This window comes from Balaenoptera borealis (assembly GCF_965194805.1).
Source record: "Balaenoptera borealis genome assembly, chromosome: 17".
Taxonomy (NCBI): Eukaryota; Metazoa; Chordata; class Mammalia; order Artiodactyla; family Balaenopteridae; genus Balaenoptera; species Balaenoptera borealis.
This window is the reverse complement of record NC_138876.1, coordinates 35,758,570-35,775,471: the sequence shown is the minus strand read 5'-3', so window position 1 is coordinate 35,775,471 and position 16,902 is coordinate 35,758,570. Positions and strand designations below refer to the sequence as shown.

General features: G+C 39.9%; 1 protein-coding gene across 2 annotated transcripts in view; it reads right to left on the bottom strand.

Annotated features, from left to right (window-relative positions):
* Nucleotides 1-5,321: 5,321 nt before the first annotated feature.
* The window catches only part of ANKRD46 (ankyrin repeat domain 46), a 34,936-nt gene continuing 23,355 nt past the window's right edge, over nt 5,322-16,902 (bottom strand). For both annotated transcript variants that reach the window (XM_082364458.1, XM_082364459.1), the window contains exons 3-5: nt 14,489-14,826; nt 13,142-13,300; nt 5,322-7,362 (exon numbers count right to left, since the gene is read on the bottom strand). In XM_082364458.1, the coding sequence (XP_082220584.1) occupies nt 7,146-7,362; nt 13,142-13,300; nt 14,489-14,799 (687 nt within the window). In that variant the 5' untranslated portion in view covers nt 14,800-14,826 and the 3' untranslated portion in view covers nt 5,322-7,145. The remainder of the gene's footprint in view (nt 7,363-13,141; nt 13,301-14,488; nt 14,827-16,902) is intronic.

The window sequence follows — 16,902 nt, the reverse complement described above, 5'->3', positions numbered from 1 at the left end:
ATCTTTATGTATCTAACGCCAGATACTCACATTTTAAAATAACATTTAGAATAGTATGTGGGGGCTGGAGAGATGGAGACCATGTGAGTAAGGGGCAGTGTAGTTGAGGTAAGCGTAATAGAGTGGATTCACCTAACATTTCTGCCCCTTTCTTACTTGAGGGACCACAGTCATTGAGTTCTTCTTGGTCTTCTACCCTCCCCAGATGATTTCTAATGGCCACCCATCTCTAAAATTCTATGATTACAGTACTTGTTAATGTTGATTTTTCAGGCTTCACTCAAATGATTCACCAAAATGCTAGAGTAGAACTAGGACATTTGATTTCCAAAGTTTAGACTACTACCTGCTTATTCAGCTGAACTCAAACCCTTTTCGGAACAAGGAGAGACAAATAAATGAGGTAAACTAACAATTGCAGCCATGACAAAAACCATAACTGCATTTTGAATAGGAGGCCACAAACTATTTTTTCCAACTGCAAAAAGTCAATGCATTTTCTGTCATTAGTTTCCAGAAACTGACAGGTAGTTTTGTGGTAGTTCTTTCCAAACTAATAACTGTCTAATTAACTACCCATCCCCCCATCATGATCCAAAAATGATTTAAGGGGGCTTAAATAATACAGAACAGCATAAATTCAGAGTGAACATTTAGAATAGGAAAATAAAACTAAAGATGAGGATATAAAATAAACCAGGAATGAGGTTCTAATAAATCACCATAATGACCAATATTACAATTGCTTCTGGTGGAACCCAAATTTGACATTAAGCTTTTCAGCATCTGATGTGAAAGAGAGATTCTACCTGATCAACTACATAATTCATAGAGAACATAAGGTGGAAGCAAAGCTCAGCAGAAATGCAGTTATCTGTGGTTGTAAAAAGCAATTGGGGTCTTCATACTGAAGAACTGTGCCAACAGCATGCTCAGTAACTTTCCTTAGAATAGATGCGATGGTTAACACACTGGGCTAGTCCTCGAGACAATTCGTACTTCAAGATGATGGCACCACAACTAAGCAGAGGGAGGCATCACAGCGCAACGGTTAGAAGAGACTCCAGTCCTATCCTGTCAGACTTCAAACCCCAGCTCTGTCACTTAATAGCTGTGTGACCTGGGGCCTTTTTCCAACCTGCCTCAGGTGACCTCATTTGCCCTGGGAGGTGGGGATACAACAGCAATTTGCTGAGGATTAAGTGAGTTAATAAGCACTGTTACAGTGTTACCACTTGTTAACAAAGAGCTCAGTAAAAGCAAATGCGGTGGAAACTGCCTTAATACCGTAGCTTAATTCCGTAGCTAGCTCTACCCCGACCCGACGAGCCCAAGGTAGATTTGAGAACAGTGCTGTCCAAAAAAAGTTTCTGCAAAAATGCTGTCCAATACAACAGCCTCTTGTGGCTACTGAACACTAGAAATGTGGCTAGTTTTGTTAAATGTAAAATGGAGTTGGGTTTCAGGCTCAGATAACTGTGCTAATGAAGAACTGAATTTCTAATTTAATTTAAATTAATTTGAGTAGCCACAATGATGAGTGGCTGCCACACCAGACAGCACAGAAACAGAAAATCTCCACCACTGCAGAAAATTTGGACAGTGCTGACCTAAAAGAGCTTCCAAGGAATACTCTCTTAATACTGTTATCAGCTGAGTTTTTGATGACTATTAGGCAACAAGGAACTCCAGATTGTATTATTCCTTGACATCTAACTGGAGCGTGACCAAACCTCTGTTGCCTAATGAGCGTAGACCCCTATGCCTTATGTGTAGCTGTCCGCTTGTGATGTAAAATGAACACAATGAACACATGAGCGACTGAACAGAGTGCCAGCCTATCTGCACTTTGAGGGAAGCCAAGGAGGTACCCATAGCAAGGCCAAGATCCTCCCTAGAAAACTGTTTTGAATCGACTTCAGAGCTGAAAGGAATGGGCTTGATCCCAAAGTCCTACTTCATCTAGCACAGCTGGGACTGTTTCAGCTTGAACAATTTTAAAAGGTTTAACCAGATGCTGGCTTCTTTTCTTCTCCCCAGTGTTCTATTAACTTTGAGAAATGCTACTTCCTGGTGTACCCTCCAAGATAAACTACTAGGAAAAGGTGTACCAAGATGACTAAAAGAAGCTCTAGTATACATCCCAGATAAAAGTGAGTAACAACTGCTGAAATAAAATGATTTAATATAAATCATGTAATATAAAGGAAAAATAAAGGGAAAGTAATTGATAACAAAGTGTGCATTTCAATACGTGAAGACCCAGGCACAGCTACACTGGAAGAAACAATGAAGTCATCAGTAGCCACACAGAGAATTATATGGGGGACTCAATTATCATCAGTAACACCACCTTCAATAACAAGATTTCTTGGAAGAGGTATAATTCCTGGTCAAGCTTTGAACAACATAGAGTAGAATCTCCCCTCAATTATCTTGTGGTATTCTTAGAAAATTCAGGGTACATTAAAACCGTATGAAAAAATACTTTAAAATGTGAAATGGAGTTAGGGTTTAGGCTCGGATAACAAACTTAAAAAAAAAAAAAACAAAACCACCCATATGAATGACCAGCAGAACATTCAAGAATCATGTGGGATGTGGAATGATTCTTTGTTGTGCTAAACTGCCCCATGTTCTGTAAGACATAAAACATCTACGGGCCCTGCCCACTTACTGCCAGCAGCACCTCCCATCATTTCTAAAACAATTGGTCCAAGCCAATCACATTAATCCTACCAACCCCACCCTCCCCGATGACTGATCCATCAAGCTAGGCCTAGTAAATCAGTGCATGGCATTGGCTGGTTTGAGAATAGGGTACCCGATGTAATGTCGGCCAATGAAACCAAGAGGAAGTTGGCTGGGGACTCTGCAGGAAAAGCTTCCTAGGAGAACACCAGAGGAAAGATGGTTTCTTTCTTCTTCTCTACATGGTCACAAATGCATGTCAGGCCTGAAAACTCTGGACTCATCTCAGATCCAGCTGGAGGATGAAACCAACAAACGGGAGGACAGCGCGAAAAGCAGAGGGTAACAGAGCTAGATTTGGATTATGTCACCCTTGGGGTCTACTCTACCTCTGGGCCTCCCGTTACATAAGTCAGTACATTTCCTATGGTTTAAGCCACTTTGAATTTGGATTTTGGCTTCTTGCAGCTGAAAGCACTTTGATACATTCATAAACAATTTCACAAGTCAAAGACTGAGGCCTGGTTAAAATAAAACAACAATAACAACAAAAGGTGACTATTGTTTCTGGACTTCTAATACCATGCGGTAAAAAAGATAGCAACTATGCTTTTTAAAAAAACCTGTGGTAAATGTGAGGCAGGCTATACTAGTGGAAAGCCTGCATGCTCTTACATAAAGAAGCCAGGGGTACAAGACTCTAGCCCTTCCATCCAGCGGCAGGCATACTGCGGAAGAAGAATGGTCAGCACATTCACACATGCAGCCTGTTGGAGGAAACGTGTGAAAAGCACGTTTAAATCTGAAAAGAAAAAATACAGTTATTGTAAAAAGAAGTCTTTGTGTTCAAAGAGTTCTACAGGGTGCACTGTGAACAAATAGGAAAGGAAAAATAGACGAAGTCCCTGCTCTCATGAAACTTATAATCAAAAAGACCAAAAAAAAAAAAATTCAGTTGAGGACTTCCCTGGTGGTGCAGTGGTTAAGAATCCACCTGCCAATGCAGGGGCCATGGGTTCGAGCCCTGGTCCGGGAAGATCCCACGTGCTGCAGAGCAACTAAGCCTGTGCACCACAACTACTGAGCCTGCGCTCTAGAGCCCGTGAGTCACAACTACTGAGCCTGTGTACCACAACTACTGAGCCCATGTGCCACAACTACGGAAGCCCATGTGTCTACTGCCCATGCTCTGCAACAAGAGAAGCCACCACAATGAGAAGCCCATGCATCGCAACGAAGAGCAGCCCCCGCTCGCCGCAACAAGAGAAAACCTGCATGCAGCAACGAAGACCCAACGCAGCCAAAGGAAAAAAAAAAAAAAATCCCACCAGGCTTTAAAAAAAAAAAAATTCAGTTGACCCTTGAACAAGGGTTTTAAATGCATGGGTCCACTTACACCCGGATTTTTTTTGTTAAATACGTAGTACAGGGACTTCCCTGGTGGTCCAGTGGTAAAGAATCCGCCTTACAATGCAGGGGATGTGGGTTTGATCCCTGGTTGGGGAACTAAGATCCCACATGCCGCAGGGCAACTAAGCCCACGCGCCACAACTAGAGCCCACGTGCTGCAAACTACAGAGCCCACGCGACCTGGAGCCTGTGCGCCACAGCTAGAGAAGAGGAAACTCGCGCAGCACAACGAAGAGCCTGTACACCACAACGAAAGACCCTGCATGCCTCAACAAAGATCCCGGGTGCCGCAACTAAGACCCAGCGCGGCCAAAAATAAATAAATAAATAATAAATAAATCTTAAAAAAAGATACGTAGTGCAGTACTGCAAGATCATCTACTGTTGGCTGAATCTGCAGATGCAGAACCATAGATACCAAGGGCCCCCTGTCAAGTTACTTGCTGATTTTCAGCTGTGCAGTGGTCAGTACCCCTACTTCCTAGTAACCCCTGCACTGTTCAAGGGTCAACTGTACCTGTTTACTGAGTACGGTAAGTGATGAGGAATGACAGAGAAGTGGGCAGTCAGATACGTTTAACTATGTTAGGTTTTCTGAACATGCCAGGGTTTGAGCTTCAATGTGAAGGGTTAGTAATCCTGGGAGGATGTGGAAAAATGGTGCATTATAGGAGGAAGAAAAGTAAGTATTTAGAAACAGGAGTGAAAATTTTAGTAACAGGTGTTGCTGAGATGGCAGTAGGCAAGATTCTAGATGGTTCCACTGCCAGACTCATAACAGACAGCAGGGCAGAAGGAAAAAGCAAACTTATAATTGGGGATAGAGCCTGAATGTGGAATCCCTATTCCACTATGTCCTAGCTGTCTGATATTGGACAAGTCACTTAAACCTCCTAGTATCAGTTTCCTCATCTTATAAAATGGGGAAATACAGCAGGGGTGGGGTGAATATAAGGATGAAATGAGATGAGGCACGTGAAGTGACCTGTAAAACTGGGAGGTGCTTAATCATGGTCGTTATTATCACTCTTAAATCCAAAAGCAATTCATCCAAATTAGTGTCAGAACATTTATAAGGCTAACATACGTGAAACGTGATATACATATTACATCAGGTTTGAAAAAAAAAAACTTTGTTTTTATGAACAGCCAATTGGAACCCACTTAAAAAAATCCTAAGTTAAAAGAAAAACAATGATACCTAAGCAAACAGATTGTGATTAAGAGATTATAAATACGTTTATTGGTAGTATTACTGAATACTGAACACAGAGAATACAAAGAAATCAGCACTTAAAAGGAAACATAAATCTTTAAAAAATGCAATATATTTACATATATGTTAACCAATTTTGCACATCTGTTTAGAGTTACAAACAAAAGCAAAGCTAATTCCAAAGCTTTTAATCTGAATATACTCTGATTTTGAGTTCTAGTGTTCTCCATTCTGACATCCACGGTTTGCTGTATTTACACCAAGTATAATTAATTTTGTTTGTATCTAACCTAAAAGCAAGATGCTGTGAGCTGATCCTGAGGCAGCCAGGTAAATCAGAAATTTCAGAACAGCTCTTTAAGACAGGATAAAGTCACATGAAAGAAAAATGCCTCAATCCTAGATATATAAATGCAAAAGAGAAAATATTAAGAAGCAAAAAGAATCACAGAAATACCAATTCTGCTTTAAATTATAATTTCTAATTCTAGCAACAATTCAATTAGCAGTAGCTTAGATGACTTATGTTCTAAAAAATAAAACCGTTAGTTCTTTCACTATAATTTTCTGACTACACCCAATGAATAATTCTCAAGTCTTCATATCCTTTTTTAATAACCCAAGAATATGACTTAAACATAGCAGAATCATTAACAAAAGAGGCCTTCAAACAACTGCTAAAAGCTTCAATATAGTTTGGGGGCCATATTTCAATTTACATAATATTAGCGTTCATAAAGAGTTTATGACACCTAGTACAATAGTGTTCAGCACTGTTAATTCAGAAATACACCATCCATTCTTGCCACCAGAGAACAACTGACATGGATGGGATTGTCACCACAATTCTAACAGGGCCTCTAAACCGGATTGCACATAAAATGAAAAAATTATGAACTATGATACAATTGTGACAACACAGCTAGCTTACAGAACTGAGTTTTTCACCATAATAATAGTACTACAGAATTACAGTGACATTTAAACATCAGAATTATTTTCCCCTGCTAACTACTGAGTAGAGAAAGTTTTCTGACTGCATTTTTGATGAACAGAATATCTCTGAAATAAACACTAGGGGAAATGGACAAATGAACAAAATTAAGTTCTCAAGTTCATTCGTCACAGATATCAACAACAAGCAAAGCAGCTTAGAAAAAAATCAAAATTATCCTAAAAACAAATAAATATAAGATCAAATCAGTCATTTTTGAGGAAAATACAGCTCATTTTCAAAAGTTCTGTTTGGTTTGTGACTAGACTTGAAAATATTAAAACAAACCAAACATTCCAAAAATACTGATTTGCTCTACAGGATTTGAAAAAAGCACTTCAAGTTTTAAGCTGAATGCTTCATTCTCCCCTAGCCCCCGCCCCCGATATTCCCCAGAGAAAGTAAATAAAAAGAGAAAAGCAGCTCTTGCAAAAATAAACAAAAACAAAACAAAACTACCAACCAAAACTAATCATATAAGACAATCTTCAGACACTTCACTTTAGTTGGTCTTTTGTTACGGTAAGGTTTCTGTAGCAAGGATTTCCTAGTCTCATCCTCTATCTCTCATTCTTTAGTCACTTCCATGTTTTTATCAAACAAGGCTATGCAGAGCCTTTCCTAAGAAGTCAGGCTGAGTTGGAGGTAGCTTTAGGACAGTATACTTGACTACAGTATGTAGTTAGTTCTTCTACAAGGATTATAATGTGTAAAACTGCAAAAAGAAAAAACGTACAGCCCTCACTGCCTTGCACCAAGAGAAAACTTTGAGAAACTGAGAACAAACAATGGAAGCCAGGACACTGGCATCTGCCTCCTCTCCCATGGGCTCTCCTAATGCACCAGTTCAGGCTGGTTTTCCACGAAGGGTAGCACCCCACTCACATAGTAGGCGATGCCAAGGGACAGCAGAGCAATGACAAAGATCAAGAGCAACACCCTCCAGAAGCCCAGATCCTCTACAAACTCCTGCCACGTGGTTCGGAAGCTGGACAGGACCCCCTCACCTTGCTGCAGGTTGGGATTGAGGAGGGAATGGCTTTCCATGGCACTGTGAGAGAAGCAAAGGGAAAAGAAAGGGCATGAAACAACACATTTCAGAAACATAAAACCACAGGAACTGCATTGTTTAGAAAAGACCAACCTTAAAATACAATATTTATAAGAAGAAAACTGACTTATATATATATATTCTCACCCATTTGTGTACTGATTTATATACGTGCAGGTATCTGGACAATCTACCTTTAACTATAAACTGCTATACAGTAATGATTATGTTTCTTGGTTTAGTATCTAGAAGAGTCAGTTAAAAATCCTTTTCTAATAAAAACGTCCCAAGCAGAAGTCTTGAAGTAGGTCAAATGAGTTGTTTCCACCAGGTACTAAAGCAAAACACATTTTGGTTATTTGAAATTTAGAATTCAACACGAGGATTCAAAATTTGAGAATTCACGTTAATGGAATTAAGCAAAGACGGGCAAATCTAAAACACTGTTCTATAAAGTGTGTGAATCTTAAAGTGAAAAGGGAATGTTTATTAATTTAGTTCAATAATCTGACCAATGAAGGAATTCCTTCTTTAAACTGCAACACTCCAGTAATGGATGCTTACTCTTCAGTCTGCTGTACACCTGGACAGGGCTAGCCATTAGGAATTCCTCTTAATAGGTGCCTCCGACTGGTTTTAGTTCTGTCTTGTACAATAACACAAAATACGTTTGTTTCTCTTCTATATAAAGGCTGAGTCTAGTTGAAAATAAGGCAGCACAAATACCATAAAAACACTGATTCAGGGCTTCCCTGGTGGCGCAGTGGTTGAGAATCTGCCTGCCAATGCAGGGGACACGGGTTCGAGCCCTGGTCTGGGAAGATCCCACATGCCGCGGAGCAACTGGGCCCGTGAGCCACAACTACTGAGCCTGCGCGTCTGAAGCCTGTGCTCCGCAACAAGAGAGACCACAACAGTGAGAGGCCCGCGCACCACAATGAAGAGTGGCCCCCACTTGCCGCAACTAGAGAAAGCCCTCGCACAGAAATGAAGACCCAACACAGCCAAAAATAAATAAATAAATAAATAAATAAATTTTAAAAACACTGATTCAGGTTTTCATAACTATATAAGCGAGAAATATGACCACTACAAATACAGTATATCTGACATTGGTATTTGGAAGGCTGCACAGTGATGAATTTGAAGCTCTAAGGGATTAGCACCCACAATTATGTCACAACATGCAGGACCAACAACAGGGTATCATTTAGATTAAAGCCACAATGACCATAATCATAGGTATCAACTATCTACCGCTGTTACTATCCTTCCTAAACTCCTTCTCTTCATATTCTTCCAACCATCTTGGGGCAGCACAATGGAAACAGCACAAAACAATGTCTTAAGAGTCTGGTTCATCATGCAAAATTGACATTTTTTTTTTTTTTTTTGGGTAACCTACAACTTTATTTTACTTATTGACACTGTTAAACAAAGGCACTTCAGCGTTTACTGGCATTTAGAGTCTTCTCTAATCATGGGAAGGTGATTTCTTAATGGGCCAATATGTCTGACATCCAAACTTTTTTTTATATTTATCTTCTGAATAGGAGAAGACATTTTCAATGGGAATCTACAACAACACAAAAATTTAAAGAAAACTCAAGCAAGTTCAAAAATAAGATTAGAACTTTAAGAAGTTCAGGAGAGGTTAATTTTGACTTACATGAAATTTATTGACTACGTCTGAGTCAACATGCTCTCATACTTAAAAAGTGTCAGATATACAGGTATCCCCCATTTTTTGAAAGTTTGCTTTATGCCACCTCACTTTTAAGAAACATCTACAATACTACCAGTATGTGCTAACTGAAAGTAATCCCAAGAGGATTTTTGCTTTTATACGAAAAAAGGTGAAAAGCAAAAACAGTGTTCAATGTTTACTTTGCAGCAAGAGTGGCCCCACCAAGCTCCTTCCCCAGGAACTGCACTCAGCATCTCAGCATCCAGCTGCAGTATCTCTGAACTGTGCCTGTGAGCATCTGTGCTTTATCTCGATTTATTTTGTGCATCCATTAGTAAGATGAGTCCTAAGGCAACTGCTTCTTTGCTTTATGCCATCTTGGCTTAAGGAAAGGTTTCCTAGGAACACTCTACTTTTGGATAGTGGCGGGTGGTGTAGGGACCTGTAAAATGAGAATTCAGTTGCACGTTCTCTAGGAGCCCATGAAGTTTTGCCAATCAGAACTGTCTATAGCAACCTGATCCAATGAAATATTTTCTACTGTCTAGGAAATACCTGATTCTAGCATGATGGTCTGTGTGTGCATGTGTAATCTTTTTTGTACATGTGTCACCTACACTGTCTCTGTCATCCCATACCTACAAAGTAAAAAGGAACTAAATTAAACTTAGGATATAAAGGGGTGTAGGGAAATGTTTTTCATCAACTTGACTGATAGGCCCTTAAGAAGTTATGCTATGTTTCAGGGAATCATAAGGGAAGTGGAAAATACTAAATACATTCAAAATCTTGCTTTATCTTCTGTTCTAGAAAAGGCCAATCATCACACAGCTATGCCATGTACTAGCCAATCCCTTTAAGCTTTTCCCCCACTTTTTTTATTTTTTAAAAAATATTTATTTATTTGGTTGCACAGGGTCTTAGTTGTGGCAGGTGGGCTCCTTAGTTGTGGCTTGCAGGCTCCTTAGTTGCAGCTCACCAGCCCCATAGTTGCAGCACGTGGGCTCCTTAGTTGTGGCATGCAAACTCTTAGTTGCAGCATGCATGTGGGATCTGGTCCCTTAACCAGGGATCAAACCCGGGCCCCCTGCACTGGAAGTGTGGAGTCCTATCCACTGTGCCACCAGGGAAGTCCCTCCCTCCCTTTTTTTAAATTGATGTAATTCATGTACCATAAAATTCATCTTTTTAAAGTATGTGATTCAGGGGCTTCCCTGGTGGTGCAGTGGTTAAGAATCCACCTGCCACTGCAGGGGGACACAGGTTCCATCCCTGGTCCGGGAAGATCCCATATGCCGCGGAGCAACTAAGCCCATGTGTCACAACTACTGAGCCTGTGCTCTAGAGCCCACAATCCACAACTTCTGAGCCCGCACGTCATAACTACTGAAGCCCGTACACCCTAGAGCCCACGTGCCCTTGACCCCACGCACCACAAATACTGAGCCCGTGTGCTGCAACTACTGAAGCCCACTTGCTCTAGGGCCCACGTGCCACAACTACTGAGCCTGCATGCTGCAACTACTGAAGCCCACATGCCTCACGCCCATGCTCTGCAACAAGGGAAGCCACCGCGATGAGAAGCCCGCGCACCACAATGACGAGTAGCCCCCACTCGTTGCAACTAGAGAAAGCCTGCACACAGCAACAAAGACCCAACGCAGCCAAAAATAAAAATAAGTAAAATTTAAAAAATTAAAGTACATGATTCAGTGGTTTTTAGTAAATTCGCAAAGTTGTAGAACCATCTCCACTATCTAATTTTAGAACATTTTGGTTGCCTCTATAATAAACTCTGTACCTTCAGCAGCCACTTCCCACTGCCCCTTCCCCTGCTCCTGGCAACCACTACTTTCTATTTGCTGATTATGGACACTTCATATAAATGGAATCATATGACATTTGGCCTTTTGTGCCTGGCTTCTCTCATGTAGCATGTTTTCAAAGCTCATCCGTGTTGTAGCACATACCAGTATTACATTCCTTTTTATGGTGGAATAATGTTTCACTAGATGGATAGATGACAGTTTATCCACTCATCATCGATGGACTTTTGGGTGGTTTCCACGTTTTGGTTATTATAAATAATGCTTCTATGAAATTCATGTACAAGTTTTTGTGCGAACATGTGTTTTCAATTTTCTTGGGTGTATACCTAAAAGTAGAATTGCTGGGTCGTATGGTAACTCTGTGCAACTTTCTGAGGAGCTGCCAGACTGTCTTCCACAGCAGCTATGCTATTTTACATTCCCACCAGCAATGTATGACGGTTCGGATTTTTTCACGTCATTGCCAGTACGTGTTATTGTCCATCTTTTTGATTGTAGCCATCCTACTGGGTATAAAGTGGTATTTCACTGTGGTTTTGATCTGCATTTTCCCTAATGACCAACGATGCTGCTTTAAGCTTTTTAATTTAAGCTTCAACCACACCTTCCTATCATGACACTGAAGGGCAGGAGTAAGATAGGACAACTAGGTAGTACAAATATTAATAATTCAATTTTCAAAGAATAGACTTTACATAATGCCGTAAATAATGCAAATTCTCATGCTGAAGTGCAATGGCAGGTACGTGAAAGAAGTAGGAATAAATACTTCATATTGCATTGCTCAAATGACTAATCACTTCTTAGTTAATAAGTAATCACAACTGAGGCAAAACAAAGTATATTTCTAATAAAGAGATGCCAAGAAATTGGCTATTAACAAAATATACCAAGCAAAGTCCTGAATATATACCAAGAAAATGCACATTCTTGGACATTTTTCACAGTAAAGAAGCTTAAAGTAGTTTTGAAAATAAATTTTAAGTTATTTTGCAAGAACATAATCTTTAACAAAAAACAGATAACTCAATGTTATTGAATTGCTTATAGCATCCTGACTGCCAATCCAGAGCACACAGGTGAAAGCAGGGCTTCCCAATGCACCTCTGGCTCATTTTATGTACTTGCCAGCCTTCAGTGATAACTCATAAGGAGCATGCACTGTTCTAGAAGTAAAACTGTTTAATTTCTTTGGACAATAATAAGTATGTGAAACAAACAAAATAATCCTAAACTTGAGAGTAGAATTAATGGTCCCCAAGGAGTACACCAGGCAGTCCATGAAGAGGGAGGAAAGGAATCACGGGCACAGAGGAATCAAATTAAGGGTGAACTATGAAAAACAGAGGATTTCATCTGGAACTCACAGAAACAATGATCCCAACAGTCTAAGTGGACCATATGCTCCTAATTCAAAGTCTTGGTCAATCTGCTACTGGGTCAATAGCTAATGAGGGCCCTAGTCCACTGAAAATTTTGCGAGGACACTATAAAGCTCATCATCCTTCTTACCCTGTAATACCTGGAGAGCTTCAACTCCATGGTGGTCAACCAAACTACATGCTAGTACAACTAAGTCTGGCCGAGAGACTTTACCTGTTGAGCCCGTGATGCCAGAGAAAAGATGACTGGTCACCTTTTCAGAGCTCCCTGAACTATGTTCTAAACTGCTTCTAGACGAGAAATGATGAGATATTTGAGACCCTGTCAGTCACTACATCTTAGTTTCAATTACTTACAGGAGCCCACATTTCATTTGTTCCATCTCATGTAAAAGTCACTTTCACATCACTGAACGGTGTATGTGTTAAGTCTTGTCTTACTCTCCTCCTGTTTTACTTTTCCTCAGCACTTTAATTCCCTACCTTTGAAAGGAAGCTTTTTGGTCGTTTCTAATACTGTCCAAGTTCTTGTCCTGACTTATCTTTCTCCTCCTTTTTCGAAATTCCATTCTTTTTGTGACCTGTACTTAAATTCTCAGACTCCTGTTTCCCTCCCTCCTATTCAGCTCTTCTCACTTGTACTATCAATACAGCAGGCTGCCCTGCCCAGTGGCTAACAGAACATTCTGTGCATGTGGGCACATAGTACTTTCTGTTAATAGCTTTTCAATTGTAATCTGGAGCCATAAGGACTAATATAAGTTCAAAGAAAGTATCAAAGCACTTTACTTGAAAGCAAATAAATATAAAGCTGACAAAAAGTTGTCATAAAAGATTCACTTAAAGTGACTTGCCCCTTAAAAAAATGATATCTTAAGTACCTTTCACTCTCAGCTGTCTGCATGGTCTCCAGTTTTGAGTGAGTTCCTCTGTTAAATCCTTTTACCTCCTGTTCTTCCAAAGATTCCAGCAATCGGATGACATCTTTATTCACTCCCCTGCGCTTTGCCAGAACTAGGGGTGTAGCACCTTGATGATTGCTAAAAAGTTCATAAAAATAGAGGTTATATTATACTGTTAGTAGCCATTTGTGTAGATCTCAGTGAGGAAGGCATGGGCCCCATTAACTCAAAATTAAAACCCAGAGCAGAACCCGCGGTTGAGTTGGAACCTGAATTTTGAGTCAACCATTTTTTTTTTCCTTTTAGGGAAAAAGGAAAAAAAAAATATACAGGCAAGAGTAGATAAATGAGAATAAATAAAAGAAAAAGAGGGTATCTTCCTAGAAATTAACTGGAAAATTCTAGATTCATCCTTATCCGACATTTATACATTTCATGAGAAGAGTGTATAATTTTTTTAAATGTCTAAGAATTAAACAAACAACAAAAAAAACACCCACACTCAAAAGCAATCAAATAAGCTGCTTTGGTTCACCTAGCTATTTAACAACAGGAGAGAGCCCAAGTAACACTGAATCCTAGTTAATTCCCACCACATCTTGTTCTATAGTAGCAGAACCATTTACTGTCTTATTCAGATTTAGGGACATTATAGCACCAATAAATTAGGGCAACATGAAACTGCAGCTTAAAGGTCAAGGTCACTTTTTAAAGTGGCCTGATGTCTTTCCCACTCAAGAGACAAGGAATCACTAAAACAAACCAAAAAAAACACTACTTCTTCACATTGTTGAGTATCAAAAGGACTGTGAGCGCCCCAGAGAGATTATGAAGCTAGCATGGCATATTATACCATAGAGGGCAAACAAGCTTTGCAGTCAGGTGGAACTAGGTTCAAATTCCAGCTGTGTGACCTTTGTTAAGTCATTTCACCCAGAATGCTTGTCTCAATTATTTCATCTGTAAAATGAATACCTACCTTAAGAGTTATTCATTCTGAGGATTAAATGAGCTAACACAGTACGTGCAGTGCCCAGGCCGTAATAGATTTTCAACAAATGTTAGTTCTTTTCTTCTTTGGCCCTTGTCTTACAATACACAATTAATTAGTAGCAGAGCCTAGCCACTATTTTCATAGAAAAACATACACTGCTTCAGCATAAATCTAGAAGTCAGCCTCTTGTTCCCTCACTCATTGTCCTCAATACCCTTCTGGACTTGTCACTATGCTCGATCAGTGAGGAAACAATATCAACAGACTCCTAGATGATTGGTTGAGAGACTAATGGGAAGAAGTGACAAGACTTCAAAAACCACAGAACTTACCAAATATCAATTTTGAGTCCATTGGAAACTAAGAATTGAATAGTATCCACATGGCCACAGAGATGAAGAGCTGTGTTTCCCTGATAATCTGTGGCCAGGAGATCAGCACCAAATTTATGTAATAACTGGCAGATGTCTACATTCCCTCGGGCTGCTGCGAGGTGAAGGCCTGTTCTGCCCCTGCTGTCACGAATATTTGGGTCAAAGCCACTTTCCAAAAGCCTCTTGGAGTAGTTAAAGTCTCCATCAATACAGGCTTGTAGCAGGGGCACATTAGTCTGAGAAGAATCATTCACAAAAACGTAGGACATTGTTCAGATGTGGTGGATGGAATGTGCCTGTAATGAAATATGAGGTGAGCAAGATTCAGAGAAGCCAACTAAATCAAGACAATGAAGTCATTTAGAAAAGCGCTATTTCTTTTCCTTCTTGGCCTCCTGCCTCTAATAAATTACCTCATCAAACAGAAACAACAACAGAGTTATTATTATATTTTATTTTCCATTAAAATGTCTCATTTTTTTCATATCTGTTGAATCAAAATTGCAATTAAATTACCATAAAGCCGTATTTCACTTTTCATCGTATAAAAAGACTGAGATTTTTTTTTTTGGCCGCGCCATGCGGCACGTGGGTCTTAGTTCCCCAACCAGGGATCAAACCTGCATCCCCTGCATTGGAAGCGTGGAGTCTTAACCACTGGACCGCCAGGGAAGTCCCTGGATTGAGATATTTTTAAAGCGAAGCAAGATATAAGTGCTTAGATTTAAGTTTATTACATTGTCAGAAGACAAAGACAGCATGTTCCTTAAACTTCATACAACTACCTATACACGCACATACACACACACAAATGCTACTACTGGTAGAGATTCTTATTTAAAACAAAGTAATTCTCTTTCATATATTTGCTTTTTATTGTATTTGAGATAGTCTAAATGGTAAAACAGAATTATCAGCTCAAAAGTTAACTAAATCAGCATGAAAAAACCAATAACTTAATTCACACTCAATAAGGACCTGCTAAATGTTGTGTTTAGAGCACAAACTTCAAATTTTTCATAGAAAGAGAAAAGCTAAGGAAGGCAACAAACTAAATTTAAAAACTGAAAATATCATGAAATTAAGAATTCTGTCCTTTTTACAGTATTGATCCTGTTCTGCTTTGTTCTGTGGTTATCTAAATATCTGATTTTGCCAAACTCCCACTGTCTGAAGATGGAGAGATGAGGAAAAACAGGTCTCTGTGGGAATGCAGAGGCAGGACAAAGGCAGCAATCCCAGCTGTGTCCATGCTAATACTTCACCCATCTGAGTAGCCTCGGTTCACCAGTAGGTGTTTCCACACATCCTTCATCGATACTTCCCTGCCCTCAGCAATCTCTTGGTCTCTCAGTGCATGCACATGTGCGTGCGTGCGCGCGTGAGTGTGTCTCCACCCCACCTGCAATTGTCCCTTCCTTGGTTCATTTAAGAAAAAGTTAAAGCCTGACAAAAGAAACTTTACTAAGAAGTTCAAGAGAAAACAAACCAAAACAAGAAAACACAAAGGCAGAGACCGATGTGTTTGTTAAGATGGCTCCCTTACTCTAAGGTTAAAAAAGCTTAGTCACAGATGAGCTTGGCTTATAATTTATCAGGCAAAGTCTTCCTGGAACACAGATGGAACTGGATGCTAGATCAATCTATTGTGCCTAACCTCCCGGGGATTTAGGAAAGCCTGGCTCTGGAGTTCGGTGAGATTCTTGGCCCCCACTCCTTTTAGCCTGGTTTCCAGCAGAGCCACTGTCCCTCTATTCCTGGGCCACCTTAAGCTCTGCTGCTACCACGCGTGCAAGGGGGACATTAACACAGCCTGAGAGCCTGTTCCGAGCCAGCCCCTGCATTAAGGGTGTTAATGAATTGTATTTAATCTTCCTAACAAGTCCACAGTAAGATTTATTATACCTGAGTTTTAGTAAGGAGTCATTGAAGGATTTTAAGTCAAGGAAATGGCATGGTCTTAGTATATTAGTCTTTCAGAAAGATGACTTTCTGGCAATACAGAGAGGTTAGTTTGGAGGGGGTCAAGACTGGAGACAGGGAGATCAATCAGTATGTCATTGTAGAGATCCAGGCAAGAAATGATGATAGCCTGATGTAAGGCAGTGGCAGAGAGAAGGGGGCATACTGGAGAGGGATACACTAGATAGAATGAACACAACTGAATGACCTGCTGGATATAAAGGGTGAGAAGGAGCTGTTAAGGATAATTCTAAATAACGGGAAAATATGTTTATGATTAAGAATTACAGGGATCAAGACAAGATAAACCTCAGATTATGATACTATATAATGTTTTTTAAAGAAATTAACCCAATGGGAAGATGTTTCTCAAAAAAACAGTCAAGAATTCTCTTCCAAGGGTAATCTCC